Source organism: Phoca vitulina, unplaced genomic scaffold (genome assembly GCF_004348235.1).
Source record: "Phoca vitulina isolate PV1807 unplaced genomic scaffold, GSC_HSeal_1.0 scaffold10, whole genome shotgun sequence".
NCBI lineage: Eukaryota > Metazoa > Chordata > Mammalia > Carnivora > Phocidae > Phoca > Phoca vitulina.
This window is the reverse complement of record NW_022589713.1, coordinates 28,864,893-28,885,805: the sequence shown is the minus strand read 5'-3', so window position 1 is coordinate 28,885,805 and position 20,913 is coordinate 28,864,893. Positions and strand designations below refer to the sequence as shown.

The 20,913-nt window shown below is 38.3% G+C and overlaps 1 protein-coding gene across 6 annotated transcripts in view; it reads left to right on the top strand.

Moving 5' to 3' along the window:
* The window catches only part of SATB1 (SATB homeobox 1), a 101,634-nt gene that overhangs the window by 61,924 nt on the left and 18,797 nt on the right, over positions 1–20,913 (top strand). For all 6 annotated transcript variants that reach the window (XM_032408775.1, XM_032408776.1, XM_032408773.1 and 3 more), the window contains one exon: positions 5,460–5,615. In XM_032408775.1, coding sequence (XP_032264666.1) covers positions 5,460–5,615 — 156 coding nt within the window. The remainder of the gene's footprint in view (positions 1–5,459; positions 5,616–20,913) is intronic.

The window sequence follows — 20,913 nt, the reverse complement described above, 5'->3', positions numbered from 1 at the left end:
AAATGGAAGGGGGAAAAAGGACAAAACGACAAATACAGAAACAGACTGCAGAATTTTGTCTTTTTTAATTTTAAGTTTTGACAAAGAGGAGCCTATTATTGTATTTCATTTCCCCTTAAATGAAGAGATTCAAAACATATTTTGAGACAAGTCTTTGACTTAGGTTGGACCCAAACCCTGATTTTCTTGACCTGAGCTGAGATCAAGAGTCAGACACTTAACCGACTGAGCCACCCATTCGCCCCTAAAGAACTGCTTTTTAAAGGCAGAGGTCCCTTGTGGCTCACAGGAGATCTAGACAACCTTTAGGCCCAAGAGAGCTGGATTCTTTTCCGGCTCCTACCCTGTAGAGTTGAGGTCACACGGAAGATGATTGAGATGTCCTCCCTGGGTCATACCAGACTGAAGACCTACACTGTTGAGGAACTCGGATTCTAAATTATATTTAAGAAAAGACTTCCCTGCTTTTAGTCAGGCCCCAAGTTTTATTCCAAGGAATACTTCCCCTGGGAAGATCTAGACCAGCCTCAGAAATCACCACAGCTCTTGCCTAGGTGAGATGCCTCTGGTACAGACCTGTCCCTTGTGCTTCGAGAGGGGCAGCCGTGCCGTGAGCTTTGTCCTCTGTCTGCAGCAGTAGGCTCCAGGCCCAACCTGTTTGCTGAAAGCCTATTTTCATAAGTTACATGTTCTAATTCAAGAAATAAGAATATCTTGTACTTGATAATGGTTCACAGTTCTCTAACACCTTCATGCCCATGAATTCATTGAATCCTCATACCAATCTTTTGGTTGGAGAAAGAGGAGAAAACCAAATTTAAGGTTGAGTCCGTTTTCACATCCCCTGTTAAGTCTCTTGCTCTTTCTCCTACCTCAAGCCAGCTCCTCAAAACACAAACACTTTAGAAAGGGGAAAATGAGACTTGGGGAATTTTTCTGTTTGTCACAGAGGATGGGAAATTTTATTTTTAGATTAGGAAGAAGAACACATATGAGAACCTTCTCCTGATAGAATACGTTAAATGTTTGACAAATGATCCACTCTTGAAGACTTCAGACAGTTGGGCGTTTCTGAAATGGTAGAGAAAATAGCCCTTTCCAAACTTTGCTCATAGGAAAATGTTGGGGGAACCCAAGCCCTCTAAAGCTCCCTGGTCCTAAAGGCTTCTTTTCTTATTATGCTTAGCAAATTTTACGAATGAGTTTCTAAGAGGAATTTGATTAATAATAATTAGTGATTACTTTCTGGAACTTGTCTGTTCCACAGATCAGTTTTAAGTTGATGATTTCTATTTAGGTGTGTGCTTATTCTGATTTATTTATGTTTTTTGTTTGTTTATGTTTTTAATATATGTGACGTTTGGAGTTAAGTTAGCATTTTGTTTCCATAAGGATTGTTTGAAAGCCTGTGATTATCAAGTTATAAATTCTACATGAATTATATAATGATTTTTTCTTTATATTTTTATGTCTTTCTGTAATTCTTTAGTTTCTTCTAAAGGAAGATGGGATATTTTATAACAGTGCTTTAGAAAATGTAGTAAGTTCATATAAGCAATGTATAATTAATCTAGTAGCTGCACCCTTCTGTCTCTTTCCAACAAAGTCTTCTAGAATGTAATGAAACATAGGTTCAGTTATGGGCAGGAACTTGATAAAAGTTTTGTTATGAATTGCTTGGCCAGCATGATTTTAAGATCTTACATGCTCATAAAATGCTTTTAAAATACTAGACTTTTTAAAGTCCATGTTTGGAAAATAATTAATGTTGTTCCTAAAAAGAACAGAAAGAAAAGTATAAAAAGATAGAACCATGATATTCAAGACAGTGTTAATATACAAAAATTGGAAAATGGGGACCATTTTCTATCACCAGTAAGAATACCTCAGAATAGCACATTTCTTACATAACATTACCAAGAAAACATTTATAGTTTGCATACCTTGATAAATAAATTCAGGTTGGATTTGTAAAATGAATGACAAAGCCATTTGCTAAAAATTAGACATTAATGAGCCAGATTTAGCAAAGGGCCACCAAAAAGCAGATCCAGCGTGTCTTTAAAAAGTTAGAATTTTTCCAAATAAAGAAATCCTGTATAACATCATGACTTCAGTACAGTGCAGTAGTTTCTAAGATAAGCATTAGCGTTAGACAGACTTCAGTTTAGATCTCATGTTGCCTTATGAATAAATTTTTGTTTTAGGAGAGTTTTCTCAATTTTAAGATGGGGCAATAATAGTACTTATTCAGGGCTTTTGTGCAGGTGAGAGCTAATGTACCTGAACATGATGCCCAGCACGTGAGAAACAGGTAATAAATGCCAGCCTTTGTTATTATCGTAATTATTATTAAAATTATATCAAACTTTAATTGCGTGTATGTGTGTTTGCGCACATGAGCTATGTGCTTGCAGGCAGTTCTTCCTCGATCAAGGAATAGTAGTTCAATCAGGACCACAGTAGAGTTCATTTCGTGTTGTACATGTGTAGTATGTAGCATGTATATAGTATTTAGAGTTCCTTTTCTAGTATGATTTGATGCATTCAGCAATCCAGGAAGAAACAGAATAGAATCCTCATGGAAAATTTGTGTTCTACTGCACAGTTTTAGGGAAATAATAAAGCTGACCCTAGTGCTTGCACCCTTTCCTCACGTGGGAGGGTAAAGAGTAGGAGCTCCAATTCCTCACTACTTCCCCGGCGCCGCTGTAATGATGGAGTAGTACGCCCTACCTTGATAAAAGCTATTCGGAAAGCAACTGCATTTATTTTACCTCCTGTGCTATTTGCGGAGAAGAGCTGAAGAGTAGTTTGTTTTGCCTGGAATGAACTACTTTATGAATTTTAATGTGTGATATAATATTAAAAGCTAAACCAGGATTAAAGAAGATTTTTTTTGTACTAAGCTAAAATAGTACTTAGTAGAGTGAGGTATAAAAGATTTTTGTTTCCATTTTTACCTGGGGAAAAATTCAGCTTTCATATTTTTGAAAAGCTGTCCAAGTCAGTTCCCCTTAAGCAATAGCTTGTGTTTAGGAAAAAATGTGATTCCAGAATTCTAATAGCTTATCTATGATAAGATACGTTATCTGACCCAACAAGATGATAAAGAAGAGCTTTTCTAAATATTTTTAAAATGAGTAATACAGAGTTTCTTACTTTATATTTTAAAAAAATTGTTGCTCTTTTTTTTTAATTTTTAAAAGTTTCATGTGTATGTCTTTTCCACTTTTGATTATGTTGGCTACTAGGGAACAGTTATTTGATTTTTTTTTTTTTTTTTATGATTTGAAATTCTTTTTGGTTCAAGTTGTAATTGTTTTATTAAAAAAAATTAAACAATGAAATTTTTAGAAACCAAATCACAGGGTTGAAACAAATGATTATAGCCCACCTCAAAGATAAATTCTTAAACATAGTTTTTACGAAAGAATGAAAATTATTTTAAAAACATACTGAAACAAGAAGTTTCCAAAGCCTGCTCTCTTAACAGTTGCTAAGCGGATGCTACCAAGGAACTATTTCTTCCAATGCACTGGACTTCATGCCTCCATTTCCATAACATTCAATTTTCAAAGCGATTGAAATGGCTTTTCTTCTCTCTTTCATTTAAACAGTGAGAAAAATAGGTATTAAAAGAGACCCCATGGGGTGATCAAATCTATCCTTCTGCCTCAAAGCAAGACCACCCCAGAGCAAAGTTGCGAATCTCACCAAAGCAACTTTGTAGGCAATTTATGGTAATGCGTTAACTCTTCTGGCTCCTAAAGTGGTATTTAGCAGATTATTGCTTCAAAGCCCTGTGTATGTTCTTAGTGACCTCCAGTCCTTAATATTACCTCCGTGAGTGCCCTTGCTTTCTGGAGCCACAGAGCTAGAAGGGGGACTCTGGAAATCGAGCCTACACACTTGCCATCACTGTCTCCAGCTTAGAGTTTAGCAGTGGCAAGTGACACTTTCTGTGTCTTCGCTTGGGCCTGTGGTGCACTCATTTCACAGCATTTTCCTTTCAGTGCTTAGAAGGGTAGTGTCCAGGTGGAAAGCTCTAGCTGCCTCCTCCAGATAAGCAAGAGGTGAGTTATTTTGCTAATTGGCTAGAAGTTAGAAGGCATGTTTTAAAGACTCCTATTCACTCTCTTAAGTGCAGAGGATCGAATTCCTTAGGATAACCTCTGGCCGTCTTTTGATACCAAATATTAGGGGGAGAATGAAGTAGACCCGAAAGACTTGTAGCGTGACTAAAAGGGTGTATCATTTCATGACAAAAGAAATCCTTCATTTATTCCAAAATGGACTTCATTTTCTATTGCTCATTGTATATGCGAACAGAAACCTGGGTTCTGGAAAGGATCCTAAGAAACGTGGTCCACAGTGAATCATCTGGCTGGGAGAAACAGGGTCCTGAATCTGTGGTAACTTTTCGTTTACATTTTCACCAATTTCCTAGTGAAAAAGCAACTACATAGTTCATGCGTATATTTTCCAGGCTGGTTCACGTAACTGCATAATAAAAATTAAATTTGGAGTTTTAAAAATTAATAACAGTATCAAGACATTTTGAGGGTGAGATTTTATTTTTACCCCCAAATTTTGTGTCATTTTACTGCTGATACCTGCTTATCATTATTACCAAAGGCATTGATACTAATTTTTCACTCAAGATTATTCATTTTGAATATATTTATAAAGTCACTGATTATATAATTTGTGTAACTTGCAGTAATGTTCTGTTAAGTATTGTGAAACATTTTCTTATTGTCTGGTTCCACAAGTCACAAGGAAATAGTTATGTACAGGGGTGCCAGGAAAAGATGAAATAATTATACAGAACAGCTTGGACATGCACGTGTAAAATGCAACCAGCCTTTATGATAATTAAGCAAGGCACTCTACCTGTTTCATGGATGGATAGAAGATTTAAATATGCAGCTCTGCAAATGGCTTTGTTATGGAAGATTTTTTAAATGAAACATAAGAGGAACAGGCATAAAAAAAGAGTCTAAAATTAAAAAGGCCATAGTATGTAATAGCTATTAGTGATGCAATTGTCTGTTAGGCACCGGGCACCCAGTGAAGATACAGCACTGGGCATTATGATTTTAATTGTGAATTTCCTTTGTTAGAATTGCAATGGACAGTAATTGGGAAACAATTAGTTTAGGGTTTTCAAGTCTTTGAAACTATTCTGTTTTCCAGAAAACTTACTTTATGGCGTTCTAATTCCTGTTTGTCAGCTGGCAGTGGCTGTCTTATTATAGATGCAATCACCTGTGACAATGTGACTTTCTTAACTTAAGCAATCTGATCTCGGGGTAATAACTAATGTTGAATGACTGCACTGTTGCTCACCTGGATCATAAAAGGAGCAACAGCGTCCAGTTTGGATGCCGAGCCTGAAAAGCTTCAAAACAATTTGGCCAATGAAAAATGACAGTCACGTTCAAAATGTTTTGTAGGTGAAAACAGCTACTATTGCCACTGAGAGGAATGGGAAACCAGAGAACAATACCATGAACATTAATGCTTCCATTTATGATGAGATTCAGCAGGAAATGAAGCGCGCTAAAGTGTCCCAAGCACTGTTTGCAAAGGTTGCAGCAACCAAAAGCCAGGTAAGAACCTTGGTGAGGCACTGAGAATGTTGATCCGCGATGCCTGTGAAAATTTCATTCAGAGGGGTGTCTGTTTGCAATGTGGACCTGCATCGCATCACTGAGAGGGCAAGGTCTCCAGGATCCTTGACAGAGCTCTGTGATGAAACAAAGTGTCCTTCAGATTCAGGGAGTAGATACGTGGTTTTGTTTCCTCCAACACCCACTCTCCAGACCAGGGATTTCTCAGGAAATCTTGGGTCAGTTAATAGTTGTTTTCAGAAGAGTATCGTAATGTATAGGCAGTTTCTCAACGTGGTCTATTGTACTGGTACAAGTAACTTGAATTACTATTGTTTCATTATTGCTCAGATGACCTTGATTTCCATCCTAAAAGACTACAAACGTAATAGTTTCTTCTGTTCCAACTCAGGCATCCACAACTATTAGGTACACTTACTAAAACAAACTGGCGCGCCTGCCACATGTATCTTTGCACATTAATGACCTTAGTTTTTCCAGAGATGCACGATATATAAGCCATACAAATTGAATTACAGTTAGAAAACCTGTCCAAATCTGATGAATTATAAATGAATAGACTTGAATCGGAAAAGTTACAAGTCCCTACCAAACAAGGTAAAAACATAACAAAGGAGAGATAATGCAGTCCTTTTCAGTATAATGTTCATATATTGAAAATTTATGCTCATCAAAAGCAGCAGGGTCATCTATAGGAACAAATTGGTAGTTACTTATAAACCCTCGTTCAAAACCAAGAATACTTTTTAAAGGACCAGAAGAATACTAAACTGTCTTCCCCTTCCAACAATAGTTGGTAACATTATCAAGGTGGGAATTTAGAGGCAGTCAAGGGCTCAGGTGAGATTTTAACAACTTGTGATTTTAAACAAATATATTTTCCCTATCATTAATGAACTCTCCTTTATAAAAGAGCCTGGCTGCCGTCAACTTCTGATAAAAATAGTTCTGAGAGTATTTACAATATGCTGCATTTACTATACCATACTTTTTTTTAAACTCTTCCTAAAATTTTTCTCTACCGGCATTAATGGTGGTGCTTGATAGGGGTTTTGCTTTAGAAAAGGTTGTTCTTACTTAAGTTATAGGCTGGATGAAATACTTAAGGGATATCTTGGAAATGTTATATAAAAATGATTAAACTCAAGCTGTGGACTGTAAAAATTATAGCTTTATAGGCCACATGCCTGCCTACCCTTCAATCACTGTCAAAGTGATAATTTCTACAATAATATGTTTCTTTTATTGTGAGATTCTAAACATCAAGTGCTGTTTAAACATTAAACTGAATTGTTTATGTTAGTGCTGTACTCAGCGTGTCATACATCAGGCCACCGTAATCTCTCATGGAATGTAAAATTCTGTCATGAATCATGGCTTGTATATCGGAAATTACTGTAATTTTGATTGGAAATTACAGGGCTCTTGAAATGTTTCTAATTATGATAGAATGTTAGAGCCGCTTCAAACCTGTGTGCTTCTTCAGATGTCTTCATTTACATGCCAAGACTATGCATTAAGGAGAAATGTCCTGCTCTCACTTTGCCCCTCACCCACCCACCCTGCACATTCTTGTTTTGGCTATTTAGTCTAATTATGATGAGGATCTCGTATTCAAATGTATATTATCTTGCCTTTCTTTCTGATCCTGCATCTTTTCTGACCTGTCCAATTAAATTTATCAAGAGTAACAGACTGTATTGTTACGGAGCCAAACACTTTCTCCAAATCCCAAAAATAGATAAACAGAGAAACTAGACATGTATTATTGTAATAAGGGTCAGCCTTAAAACGAACAAAAATAAATATGAAAACTTTTCGATAACTGTCATTTAATTGCTTGTCATCTGTCACTTAATCCAGTGACACAGTTCCTGCCTCCCCATTTCCTTTCTGACTATAGCATAGCTCCTTTCAGTTAGCAGCCCCTTCGCTACCTTCATTCTTTCTTTCTTTTAAATGATATCCCCAAATCTGCCCACCTGGCCTGAGTTACTGATTCGGGAACTGTTTAGACAGTGCCAACAATTGGTTGGTAATGTCATGTGAATGATGTTCTGGTGAGTTTTTTAAATTTGCTTGCTGTTTGTACCCCTGTCCTACAAAACTCCCCATGAGTCTCTTTCAACAGTGTCGACTGGCAGCTTCTATGTCTCTGCCAGGATGGTGTGTTTCCCAGAACCCCTAAAGCTGTAGCTAATCCCCTCATTACTGATTAAGAGAGAATCCAAGGAGCCAGTTGTTGGCAGTGGGGTCAAGCATACTGGTAACTTTCATTCTTTCAGATAGTTATTCCTAACTATTAATATCCTGTAACTTCCTAGCAGAGGATTTTTGTACTTTTCCCTTTGTCACTCAGTTTAGGTGTGAGCACTACGCTCAGTATGAAAATATGTAGAAAGATAGATGATTACTTAAAAATAAGCAGTCCAAAAAGTGTGTATGTCACTGAGAGAAGAAGTCAGACTTAACAAGGGAAAGTAGTCACTGTTTAACTTCTGTTCTGCCATGATTTTTGTGAAGGAAACAGAACTAGCAAACAAACCAAAAAAAAAAAAAAAAATCTTCAAATCAGACTGACCTTTTCGCGGTCAAAATTTTTAACTCCTAAAAGAGTTATTTACTTCTGAGATGTATGTGCCACAGCTTGTCAGTGTGAGGCAGAGGTCACTGAAAATGAAGCGTGTATGAAGAGGGATGAGCTGGAGTCACTTTTATCTCAGCCCGTCTCGCTCCATCTGCTTCTGGTCCTCTGAGTTGGCTTACTGTCCAGCACCATCTTTGTGCTAGACCCCACTGTGCATTATGTATGACCTACATTTAATTCTCAGAGTAACCTTTGGAGCTAGCCTTGTTTTCCTCATTTTATACACGAGAGTCACCAGACTCACAAATGGTAGAGCCAACCCCAGTTTCTCGGTTCTCTTCCTCTGTCCTCCTATTTTAGTATTTCCTCAGGGTTCTAGGAGGAAATACTAAATACCCTGCTCCGGGAAAGAGGAATTAGGGGAATTGGACTAACTGATTGAGGAAACGGCTGGAGCTTTCCTTTCTTCATTGACATTTTCATGGAATACGGGTTCTTATCAGCATAGGGTCCTAGGAATCCAGGCTTTTTCATGTCCAGTTGGGCTGAGGGGAGATACATGGTAGAGGACTCCAAGTAGGCTATGGTCCTGTCTGTATCACTGGTGTTACAATATTGAGAAATTATTTAACCTTTTTGAGCCCAAGATTCTTTTAACATGGGAGAAGATCATATGCTATAATAGATGCAGAAGAGCTTTTAAATTATACAGCACTCTACACAAATGGATAACGTCTTATAATGTGCTAAGCAAGAGGCTCAGACCTCTACACAGAGTGACTTATTTATTATCTCTGTATTTATCTCAAATACTTTTCATTTTAGACTAAAAGGTAAAGCTTTAGGTAGGTATCCTGAGTGGCAGGCAGCATAATCATTTTTTTAAAGTTTCTATAGTCCCAGAATGTTATGAAACCAGACACATCATAATCGTGCTATGTACTGACTAATGCACGAAGTATTTTCAGTAAAAGAAACCAAGTCTGTGGATTCCACCATTTCACATGTATTCTGTCTTCTCTTTGATGAGTAATAGAAATGAGATTGTTTTTAACTCTAATAGAAATGTCTGAATAAAATATGCAAGTAAAAACTGAAGGTAGGCTACTTTTTGTGCTTGGGTAGGAAAGCAGGCTAATGCAAACTTTAAAAAGATGATCTGCTTTAAACATAATGTGAATAGCTACAAATGAATACACTTTATATTCCTGGTATTCAAATAAGCAGCAGTTTTTCCAAGTGAATCATATTGGAATTTTATCAAACATTTAGTCTGATAACATTCAAATAATTATGAGAGCAGAATTCACTAATTTTACTGTTTAAAAAAAATAGTTGATTTGGGTAATAACCATTACGGTATCAAGGTTCAGTTACTGTTCATTGGTTATAGTGTTTTCATATGGGAGATGGAAATGGAATTTTTTCCTTAATGGTGGCAGATGTTGGAATCTAATTTTATTCCACAGCAAACCTCCTGAGAGCTCTGAGACTTAAGGTGTATGTCCAGCAAGGGGACATTAGCCGCGCCATAGGCCTCGCCTTGTACATCGAATTGTTACATTGATTTTCATGTCTGCAGAGTGGAGCTTGCAGATACAGTAATGTGGGAGTAAAGGGCTTTGACGGAGCGGCGCCGCATCACCACTTGTGTTTAGAAAATGATTTCTCTCTACTGCTTTATTGAACAGGGTATTTCTTTTAGGTAAAGTGACTAGATGATGAAAATTCTATTTGACTGAACATGACTGAATATAATCTTTGGCAGTCTCTACCCCCCCAGTCCCCTAGAGTTACAGAACTCTGGATGCTACTACTTCAGCTACTGGATAGGTATGGTTTTAGTGCTTTTAAAAAAAAAAAAAAAAAAAAAAGCTTTTGCCTCTGCCAAGATAGCACAACCAGTGGAAGAGAGCAAATAATTCAAAGCCTTTTGCTTTTTTCCATTCCCCTTTCAGACACTTTTGTCATCGAGATTCAAAGCCTTTAGTGAGAGGGAGAGAAGAGCAGGGGGCAGAAGAGAGAAGGAAGCTTTGGTGCATCTTTTTGGCCTTTGGGTTTGGAAATTCTGCCATGGTGATTGGAATGTCTTAAATACAAGTGAGATGATACATCACGGATCAGTGGGGCTAGAAATGGGGCAAAAAAATGTAATTTTCATTGCCGGGAACAGGAATGTATCGTGACAAAACCCAGGGAAAAGAAATCATGGAAGCATGATTGCACTCTGTACTCCAGCATGTTAGCGAAGGCATCTTTTATTGTTTAGAATTAAATTACACTTCAGGGAAACTACACTTTGAAGCGCTGTGCTGATTCATTCTTTTGGAATGTTCATGCAGCAGACTTTGCTGCGACAGGATTTCACCTGTGTAGCCTCCTAGGGAAGACACAGAGGAGACCCCTGCAGATGTGAGAGTCACTGTTTCTATTATTTCTGGTGCCACATCCTTTTCTGGGAGTCTGTGGGACAATCTTAACATACTGTCCTCATCGCCCCTTCTCGGGCAAATCGAGTTTTCTTCAGGCAGGTTCTGGGGACTCTTTACACATTTTCCATCTTTACACACTCTCTTTACACACTCTCCATCTAGTGCTTTATTTTATTAATTTTTTTTTAACTGGGTAGAGGTGACTCTGGGGAGATGCAGCTTAGATTTCCCTGAATTGGCTTCCCTGGGGGAGGAAGGGCCAGAGAAGTACTTTGAGGGGTGAGCAAGGAGAGAAGCAAGACAACCCCACAACCCCAGGTATAACCACGGCGGCAACCTGCCCATATGCACTTTAACACCCATGTGGGAGGCCCCTGGGCTGCATTCTTGAATAAGAAGGATGTGGAGTTCCATCAATCTCTTGTTTTAGGTAGCCAGTGTTGGTAACCACCTCAAAATCTCTTGTCTTAATACTGGAACTCCATATTGGATTTAATTTTCTAAAATGCAGACCCATCTTTATATTTCCAGTTGGTTGCTAAACAGGACTGTTGAAATCAGTGATTTTAAATACACAAATATTGACATACTCTAACAGTTTAAAAGGTATGTAATTGTTACACAGTGTTTTAAGAAAAGCTAGTTAAATTTGTGGATGTGAATATCAGCCTGTCTACATTTTAAAGACAGGCCTATGTTTTATAAATCTAGGGTTTGATCAAGGAGGTCCAGAATTATTAAGTAGAACACTTACTTGCTCATTATATTTTGGGCTAGAAAATCATGTAAAAGGATGTTTTTCCTTCTATATACTTGATGTTTATCTATTTTAAACAAGTTGAACAGAAGGTTTTCAGTTACCTTATTGCCACTTTCAGATCACTTAAAATTTTCACTCTTTTCCCTTAAATTTAAAATTAATTCCTTACCATATAAATACATTTTCTTCATTGACCCACTTAATAAGTTAACTGTTACAAATACAGTCATAATTCATTAAGCCCATTTTCTCCCATCTTGAGAAAATGTCTCAAAATTTTAGACAGTATTTGAAAGGAATCAGTTGGTGAATATTGGGCCAGCTCTTCATTTTTTTTTTTTTTCAAAAGGCTTTTGGTTTTCTTTTCTTTTCTTTTTTTTTAAGATTTTATTTATTTATTTGACAGAGAGAGAGAGATCACAAGTAGGCAGACAGGTGGAGGGAGAGGGAGAAGCAGGCTCTGCTGAGCAGGGAGCCCAATGTGGGGCTCGATCCCAGGACCCTGGGATCATGACGTGAGCCGAAGGCAGACACTTAACCAACTGAGCCACCCAGGCGCCCCTGGGCCATCTGTTTAAAGAGGATCATCGTATGAGGAAGTCCAAGGAAGGTTACCACAAGAGTGGGCCACTTGAAAGTATCTCAGCATACACGTTCTAAAGCATGAGTATACCAATTATGCATCTGTAGAATCTGCTTTAATCTGAAGCCACCTTTTGTCCTAAAATGTTAGGGTAAAGTTGAAAAGTGTGGACGAAGAATATTCTGTGGAAGTTCATCTTTCTGGAAGCTCTTCCATGATACGATCAGTTTTGACAGGTGACGAGTGAGTTCTTCGGGACAGGCTCAGGCATCCATAGAATGGGAGCAGGGAAGAGAGCAGCAAGCCCGTGGGATTTAACTCTTAACAGCAGTCGGTCCTCAAACGGAATGTAACTTGCCTAAACTTAGCACGTAACTGTTAACACTGATAGAATCCTTCAGCAGACTACCAAGTTGAAAGGAAAAGTGTTTTCTCAGAAGTCTCCACAGTTGTCTTTTATGTTTTGGGTAGTAAAGGTAGGTTTTATTTTAGCTTTATCTCCTTTTTTCCTTATATGAGAAATGAAAATAAAGGCCCTGTGAAATGAATGAAGTATGAAAATGCATTTATATAAAATAACAATAGAAAAATAGATCTGGAAGAAACTGCACCATTAAAATTTCACATCAGTGAAAGGTGCTAAGAGAAGGATGGAAGAAGTTACGTTGCTAATACGAATCTCAGGTGGATTTTTTTCTGCTCTGCCAGAATACCTTCAGTACCTTAAAAAGTAACCTTTAAGATTATTCATTTTTGTAAGTATAGTTGTTAAGCTTTTACACATGGGATTCTTTTGCATGACAAAACACAACAGTGTGATAGACCACTCCTGTAAAAATAAATGTATATATTTTAGAGATTAGCAGAAATATAGCCATCCTGTAATTTATCATGAAATACCTTGTAAAAATACAAGTTCCATCCTCTTGTGGAGTTGCCATACAATTGTTAAATTGATGAAGTTGTCTTTTTTCTAAGTTTTAATCTACTTCTGTTGCATGTTAATAGAGAATCTGTTCTCCTTTGATTGCTTGATTCAACAGCTCCAGTTGCCTTTGTGTATATTTTTTAACAATTCCCTTTTCAACCAGTATGCTTCAGGAATTGGGCTTAAACACACTGTTTCATAAACTGCCAGCCTCCTCGGCCGCCTCAGTGCCTCTGATTCTGTAAATCAGATCATAGGCAGCATGCTGTCATATAATAAGGTGTCTGATCCTTATTACCAGTTTGTTGATGCACAGACTCCTTCAAATTGACCATTGCAACACATGGTTTCCCCTGAAACTAGCTGTGATAATTAGCGTGGTTCTAATGAGACAGAATGTCACTGATCTTGTGCTGAACTGTCGAGTATCGGTGCTACGGATGGGAACTGTCAGAGCCTGCCATCTGTGACAGCTCTTGGCATATTCTAGTGGCAAGGTAGAGCATGCTCAATAGAGTATTTTCAAACAAATGGCCCTTTTCTTGATGAGGGCTCTGTGTTCTGCTCAACTGGAAGAATGTTTGCCCCAAGTTTGGCCTACGCTGCACCCATTCTGAGATCCAAATGCGAATAAAATTTTAAATCTCTGTTCTGTGTTATATAAGAGAAGAATCTTTTGTTTAGCAGGTGAATTTTAAGTGGCATTCCTTCCCCTGATTTTTGACTCTCCCAGTTGCCCCATGTTGTCAGTGAACAGTCAAGCATTTTACGATACTCTTCCCAGTTTTAAAATTGCCTTGTTTAAAAGAGATTTGCTGGGAGTTGGGATGGCTCTTGGTGATGAAGCAGTCTGATTTGATGGAGAGGAAAGGGGAAACGAAAGAAACAGCCCCGAACGTGTATAGAAATACCCAAGCTGAATAGAAGAATTAAAACGGACAGGACATTTAGATCTGTAGGCTCCAGAGAGAAGTAGAGATTTTTTGCTAGAGTAGAAGTCCAGCACTGCTTATCATTCCAAAATATGCTTTGTTGCTTTTTATTTCCTCCTCTCTGGCAGACCACACAGGGCTTGTTCTGAAGAACATTTTCACTAATCTGATCAGGCAGCCAAATACGCCGGGAAAACTGCTTTAATGATCCCACTAATTACCTCAAGTCAATATGAACTGTATTATTAGACTGAGGGAAAATATTCCATTAGGTCTCCCCCTTGGGAGTTTCTCCGCTTTGTGATGTCACTGAAGCCTTCACCCTCTCGCTTGTAATTAATTTTATTTACACACGCAGGCACGCACAAGGTCACACCTGCACAACCGGCGCTGGCCAGGGAGCTCGTGGCACTCCGGCTTAATCAGATCTGTCATAATTACCATTCTGCATGTTTCTGACACACGCTGTGAAATATTTCAATTTAACTGCCGCTACCAGCACAACCAGATGTAGTGCGAGTGTGGCTGCGTTGGAAATATTATTCCTCAGGATAAACTCTCTCCTCCTCCTTTTTCCCCCCCCCCCCCCCCCCTTACAGCTAATGTGGCACAGAAGCTGATGTATCCTGTAAATCTTGAATGCAGCGCTAGATTGATAACAGGCGATTAGACAGTTTAACCACAAACAGCTTGTTCATTTTTCACAAATGAAAACCACATGTGGTGTAACTAAAATTTCAGGCCCTTTTTTTTTTTTTTAGAGTTGGGGTATGTGTGTGTGTGTTGAAGATGTGCTTAAATAAAAATAAAATGCAATGAAAAGAAGTTAAGTGTCTATAAAAATGGAGAAGTTGCCTAGTCTTTTCCAGGTTATTTTATCAAAATCCTTATCAAATCCCATTTTTGCCACTCTCACCAAAACTCGAATGAGAGAAAGATTCTCCGTTGGACTTTCCATTATTTTCTGTAAGATTTATTTTGGTTGGGAGAGATAATATCCCTCTGGTCTATCCCCTTTTTTTTTTCAGGGCTAGACCTTTTATTTGAACAGGAGTTCTGAAAGAATATTTTACTGTTGGGCATGTATAGTTTTTTAAAGGTCAGTCTCCCTATTTTTTAAAATGAAAAGTTGTTAGTTTAGGCTTTATGGTTCTATCCCAGACAATTCAAAAACAAAATGGACCCAATCAGGAAATTTATTTCTTAGAAATGTTTGTTGATACGCAGAATCAATCTGAAAGGTAGAGTTCAAAACCGGTGAATTCTGCTTCCATAGAAATTTTGGAGATAACCTGGCAGAAAGTATAGGCTCACTGGGTTACCATATAAGGCCAGAGTTATCACCAGTCTCAGAAGAATCCAGCCATAAAGAAATTAAAGTACTGGAGCCATAAGAAGGCAAATAAGCTGGTAGAAAACTAAAATTAAGAGAGGAGAAAGAAATAGGATCAGTGGTGATTTAGAGCTGTACCTCTAGAGAAGGTTCACCACAATCCACTTTAGAGAACATTTAAAACCATAGCTATAGCCTAGTTAAATGTCTTTTAATGCCAAATAAAATACACTCCTTTTCTTTTATCTTTATTTTTGTTTTACTACTTCAGTTATGAACCTCTCTTGGGAGCTTCCTAGGATTCTGTGGTGATTCCTGTTAAATGATAAGAGGTGCCATTTCCCATAGACTAGTGGGTTTTTTACCCTGTTCCCTTAGTTTATTCATTTCCCCCCTTCCTTAGTTATTTTCTTACATTAAAAAAAAAAAAACAACCAAACAAAAAAAACTTCACTTCCCAAGTTTTTCACCAAAACTTTCTTTCCCTTTACCCTGGCTGTTTTCTCTGTGTTTTGGGTTTGCTCCAGGATATCTTACAAATTTGAAATTTTAATATTTTTCTGCCTCTTCATGCTTTCTTCTGGCTGGAATATCACTTTAAAGAAAAAAAAATTGTTTGCCTTTTCGTTAAAACCCTTCTCCCATCTCAGATGCTAAGCAGTTCACACAGTTAATACCAAATTACTAGGTCAGTTGCTTCTCACATTCTTCATCTGCCTCTATAGTCATTTTGCAAGATGCAGATATTGTGGAAGATTTGATTCAACCCCCACCTCAGCGATCTGTCACAACACTATTTCCTGTTGAATACAGATGTCCCCTCAGAATCCTTCTTAACACAGAGGTGAAGGCACCGGTCACTGATCATTAGCTCAACCCACCGCTGCTTCAGTCACTTGTATTTTAGGATTCCCAAGAAGAGGTTTGATATACAAAGCATAGGTGTATGGGGATGAGTCCAAGAAATAAGAAAAGTGGAGGTAAAAAAAAACAAACAAAAAACCCTATACCTATGATGTCATTGCTACTGCCTTTGCTTTAATGACCTGGAAGTTTTTGCACAGCTACTTCAAGATATGTTAGTGATAAGCTAGCATGCAAATTGAATCACATCTTGCAGTCATTGGTAGAGCTCACCACAGAAAGGAAACTTAACTTATTCCTTAGCAAGTCAAAGATTTCATTAACATTCTGAAAAATCATCCACTAGTTTTCCATGTTTGCAAACTTTTGTTTTTGTATGTTAGAATTTCTTTGTTCCCAGCACACCTGTTGATACAAAAGGGAACAGGAAGGAGAGGAAAAAAAAAAAAAGAGTTACTGTTTAGGGATTGCCATGGTATGTACAGAGTCTGATAATATTCAATATTTTGAGTATGAGGGAAGAGCATATCTTTTCATTTCATTAAATTTAATTAGACTACAAGAATCCCATTGTTCAAAAAAAGATTATAATTTTCTTTATGGACCCCGCTGGATCCCTGTCTAATAAAAGGACAGTTTTCATGTATCTGGTAACAATCATAGTTGAAGATCCAGGAGAAAGTAGTTCAGAAAACTTTATCCTGCCCAACTCAGTCCACTTCCTTAGCACTGGCAGTTCTTCTGCAATGTTCTTGGATCCTCATGAAAATGTACAGGAAGGAGAATTGGCTATTTGCCATTTTCTTTTGGACCCGCCGTTTGCATTTTTCGTTGTTGAAATCATCAATATCATTTACAGTGTAGCTCACCTTTGTATTCCAAAGCTGACAGGAATGGGAGGGCATGTTCCTGAATGTCTGTGTCAGATAAAAATAAGGTAATGGTAGCTAATTGACAAACTCACAGATGGTTTATATAACAACTTGGACATAAACTTCATCTTTCAGAGAAAGCATTGAGGATTGCAAAGAGTGGTGATCCCAGTTCCACCGCTCTCATGCTGTGTAGCCCCAGGCAAGTCGTTTAACATCTCAGGCTCTGAACTTCCCCTTCAGGAAGGTAAAATAGGTTGGGTCAGGTTATGTCTAATGTCCCTTGCAGTGCCAGGTTCTGTGAGTTTGCTGCTGAAACAGGTGTACAAGTGTGAAAGAGGATGCTATTTTGATTGAAGGTACCAACGACAGGTGTGTTAGTCTGAAAATGAGTCACAGAGGAGGCGAGGTTTTGAATAATGAAAGGGCTTAGTTTGGGGGTTTGGACAGACCAAGTGCTATTTTGGGGTCTGTAGCCAAAAAGCATTCATAGGTGGGATATAGTGGGGAGAATTGAATGGGATCCAGTGTATGAACTTCATGTTATATAGTGTGAGATGAGCTGAAGGTTGATGTAAATGCGTCTGAAGACTGGTTATTACACACCTGGATGACCTCTCTCTCATTATCAAGGACCTAGCAGAACCAGTACAGTATAGAGATGAGATGAGCTCCATTTAGTTGGGGTACGGGCTTGGCTTAATATGCGGCGGGGCGGTGGTTGCCACAAAACAGTGTGACTTGAAGGGTTGCTAAAGAGTCTCCACCTTAAACACATTCTTCTGTTTGTTTTTTTAACTGATACCTGAAATTCTACCTTTAACATTTCACTATTTTTGGACTGGTATAAGTCTTGGGAAGGATAACACTTTGAAGAGAAAATAATTATTCTTGGTCCATGAGAAATCCCAGGTTTGGAAGAGGTTAGTGAAATAAGAAAAACGAGGCAAGGAATGACAGCTCAGTTGAAGGAATATCCTGAACCCCATATTTGCAAGTTCATAAATTGGTACCTGTAGCATTTAATAGCTGCTGAGGACTGCCCATTCCCAAATGTCTCCTTTAAATGTTTACCCATTTACTAATGGTACCAATACGAGTGCTACTTGTTAGGGTGCTACTTGGCTGGTTCATTGATGGAGTATTTGGTGGTTTAAATGAAATGCAGATTAGCTAAAAATAAATTACTTTCAATAAGGTCAAGGAAGTGAAGGCTGTAAATAAAATATACATTCACAAACAGACAAATGCTATTAGGAAATCCAGCTCAGTCCAATCCAAGCTGTTACTGTCTAAATTGCCTTCTTTCTTCCTGGCTTGCAATTAATTTTTGCTTGTGTGTTTGGAGATTGGGGGAAGGGTAATAGCCTAATGGGTAATGATTTTATTTTAGTATTTTGATTAAAGAGACTAAATAACTTGGACCCTGGATAACCATAAGGACTAAAGCCTTATCCATCAAGCTTAATTTCTAGACAGAAAGTTGCATTATATTTCTGTATAAATTTAGCTTTGTGCTACCTATAATATATAGTGAGGAGATGGTTGTGTGGGAGTTATTTTCTACCTATGCCCCCCCCTTACCATCTTCCTATTCACTTTTTTTCCTTTCTTTAACCCTCTACTTGACTAGACTCCTTCTGTCCTGTCCTCAAATCTTAAAGGCAAATACTTTAAAACCATTTGCACTTTGAAAAGTGGTGCTGAGAGCAAGGACCATTATTTGATTACCTCTGGTTTCCTAACCTTTGCATAGCTCCCCACACCCCATGGTGTGCCCAGGTCACTGTTCTGTTCCTTTCCCTGCTGCCATCCTCTGTCTGCCCTGCTACCTTATCCCCTTCTGTTTGCGAAACCCAGGTGTCTTTGGAAAACCTCGTTAGTGTTCCTTTTCTGACAGAATTTCTCAAAGGATAATCTGCTAATCTTGTCTACCTTTACAGTTATTTGGATGGTATGAAGTTAACTAAATTAGAATATGGTTGCTTTATTCATGGTTGTAAACCCATTTTCTGAGTTTGTAATAAGACCAGGGAAAAACAGTGAGGTCCTCCATATGTGCTAGTTCAATTGTTAATCAAAAATGTTTAAGCTGTCAAGCTATTGTTTTATGAATGAATTCTCCTCCAGCACTGAAATAAATAAATCAAATAAAAGTCTTCCCCCATTTTGGTCGACTTGAGGATTGGGTAAGGGTGGGCATTCTTATCAACCATGGCACTATTGAGATGCCCTGATGGAAACCTGGGGCTCCTCAGGGCACAGTCTGGGAACCATCATACTAGTGATTAACTATTTTCCTCCAACCCATCCCTAACAGGCATGGTCCTTTAGTGGCAAACAACAACAACAAAAACAAAAAACAAAAAACAAAACCACCAAAAAACCCAGGAAATCTGTTTCATGAATCCATAAATACCAAAGTTTCCTAAACTACTCGGGGCTTATATAAGATAGTTCTAGAAAAATATTCGAAATATATGTGTGTATATACACACATGCATGTGGGGTGGTGGGAGTTCCTAACCTGTGGCCCACCTTCCCCCAAGGGGTCCGTGAATTTGGATAGAAAAAGAAATCTTTATTTTCATTAACATGTTACTGAAATTTGACATTTTATTCAATTATCAATATGGGCAGTAAATCATAGTAGTATTAACATTAGGTATGAATTTGTCACCAGTAAAAATCACAAATATTTTCACATCACATTACGTTATTGCAGATATCTCAAAATATTATCTTTGTTCATCACTATAAAATTACAGTAGTTATCAGATCTGTTGTTAGAGCTCGTTATTTAGTGTGTTAATAAAGAAGCATTTATATTACTATAGCACAAATTTTTGATAGCTGTATTTCAGCATAATTGGTTGTCTTCATAATCTTACGTATTTTATTTCAGGCACATAAAAACATTGTTCTGGAAAGGCATCATCTGTGGGCTTTACCAGCTTGCCAGAAGGGTCGATGGCACAAAAGAAATGAGATCAATGATTAGATCAATTAGATGTGGGGGGAAAAATTACATATTTTTTCTAGTACATTAGCGGAACAATTCTTGAATTTACCAGGGAAATGTTTGTTATTACTTTATAGTATGCTTATTTTTCAAATGCCTTTCACTTCAGAGCACGTAAGCAAGGGTTAGAGTCATTGCAGTAACATTTAAAACAGCCGCAAAATCAGAAAGCTTATCGGCAGCCTTTTCTCCAACATTCTGATGCCGCATACAGTGCAGGACTTTGTGAGAGAGGGAGGGCCTTTGCCCTTCGACTAGAGACTTTGTGTCAGGGAGCCTCACCTTTAATATCAGTTTCCATCTGAAGTGTAAGCTGTTCTTCCCTCACTGGACTCTTAAGTGCTGGCAGAAATGACTCCCTATTATCTCTGTCCCCACATTGGGTGGCACATAGATGGATTCAGAAGCATATTTCATCTGCTGTCAGTTTTGCCCTCACAAAACTCAGCACGTTCCTGGACACCTGGGTGGCTCAGTCGTTAAGCGTCTGCCTTCGGCCCAGGTCATGGTCCCAGGGTCCTGGGATCGAGCCCCACATCAGGCTCCCTGCTCACCGGGAAGCCTGCTTCTCTGTCCCTCTCCCACTCCCCCTGCTGGTGTTCCCTCTCTCGCTGTCTCTCTCTCTCAAATAAATAAATAAAATCTTAAAAAAAAAAAAAAAAAAAACGAAAAACTCAGCACATTCCTAAGGGAGTCCGGGTGGGAAGATGGAGAGCTCTCCTGTGCTCAGAAAGACAGAGTAGGGGCAGACTCCTGTCCTCTTCCTCCCGGGGCGCTCCCGTAGCCTGCCTTCCCCAGGTATGAAACAGGATCAGTGGTCATGAGGAGTGACTGATATGGCCTGTGCAGAGAGCCCAGCCTCCCTTATCTCCCTTTATTGGTAAAATTATAACCCAGCCATTGTCCCTGGGATCCACATGATACTTCTAGAAATATTTATGCGTTCTTTTTTTGAAGTGTCCTT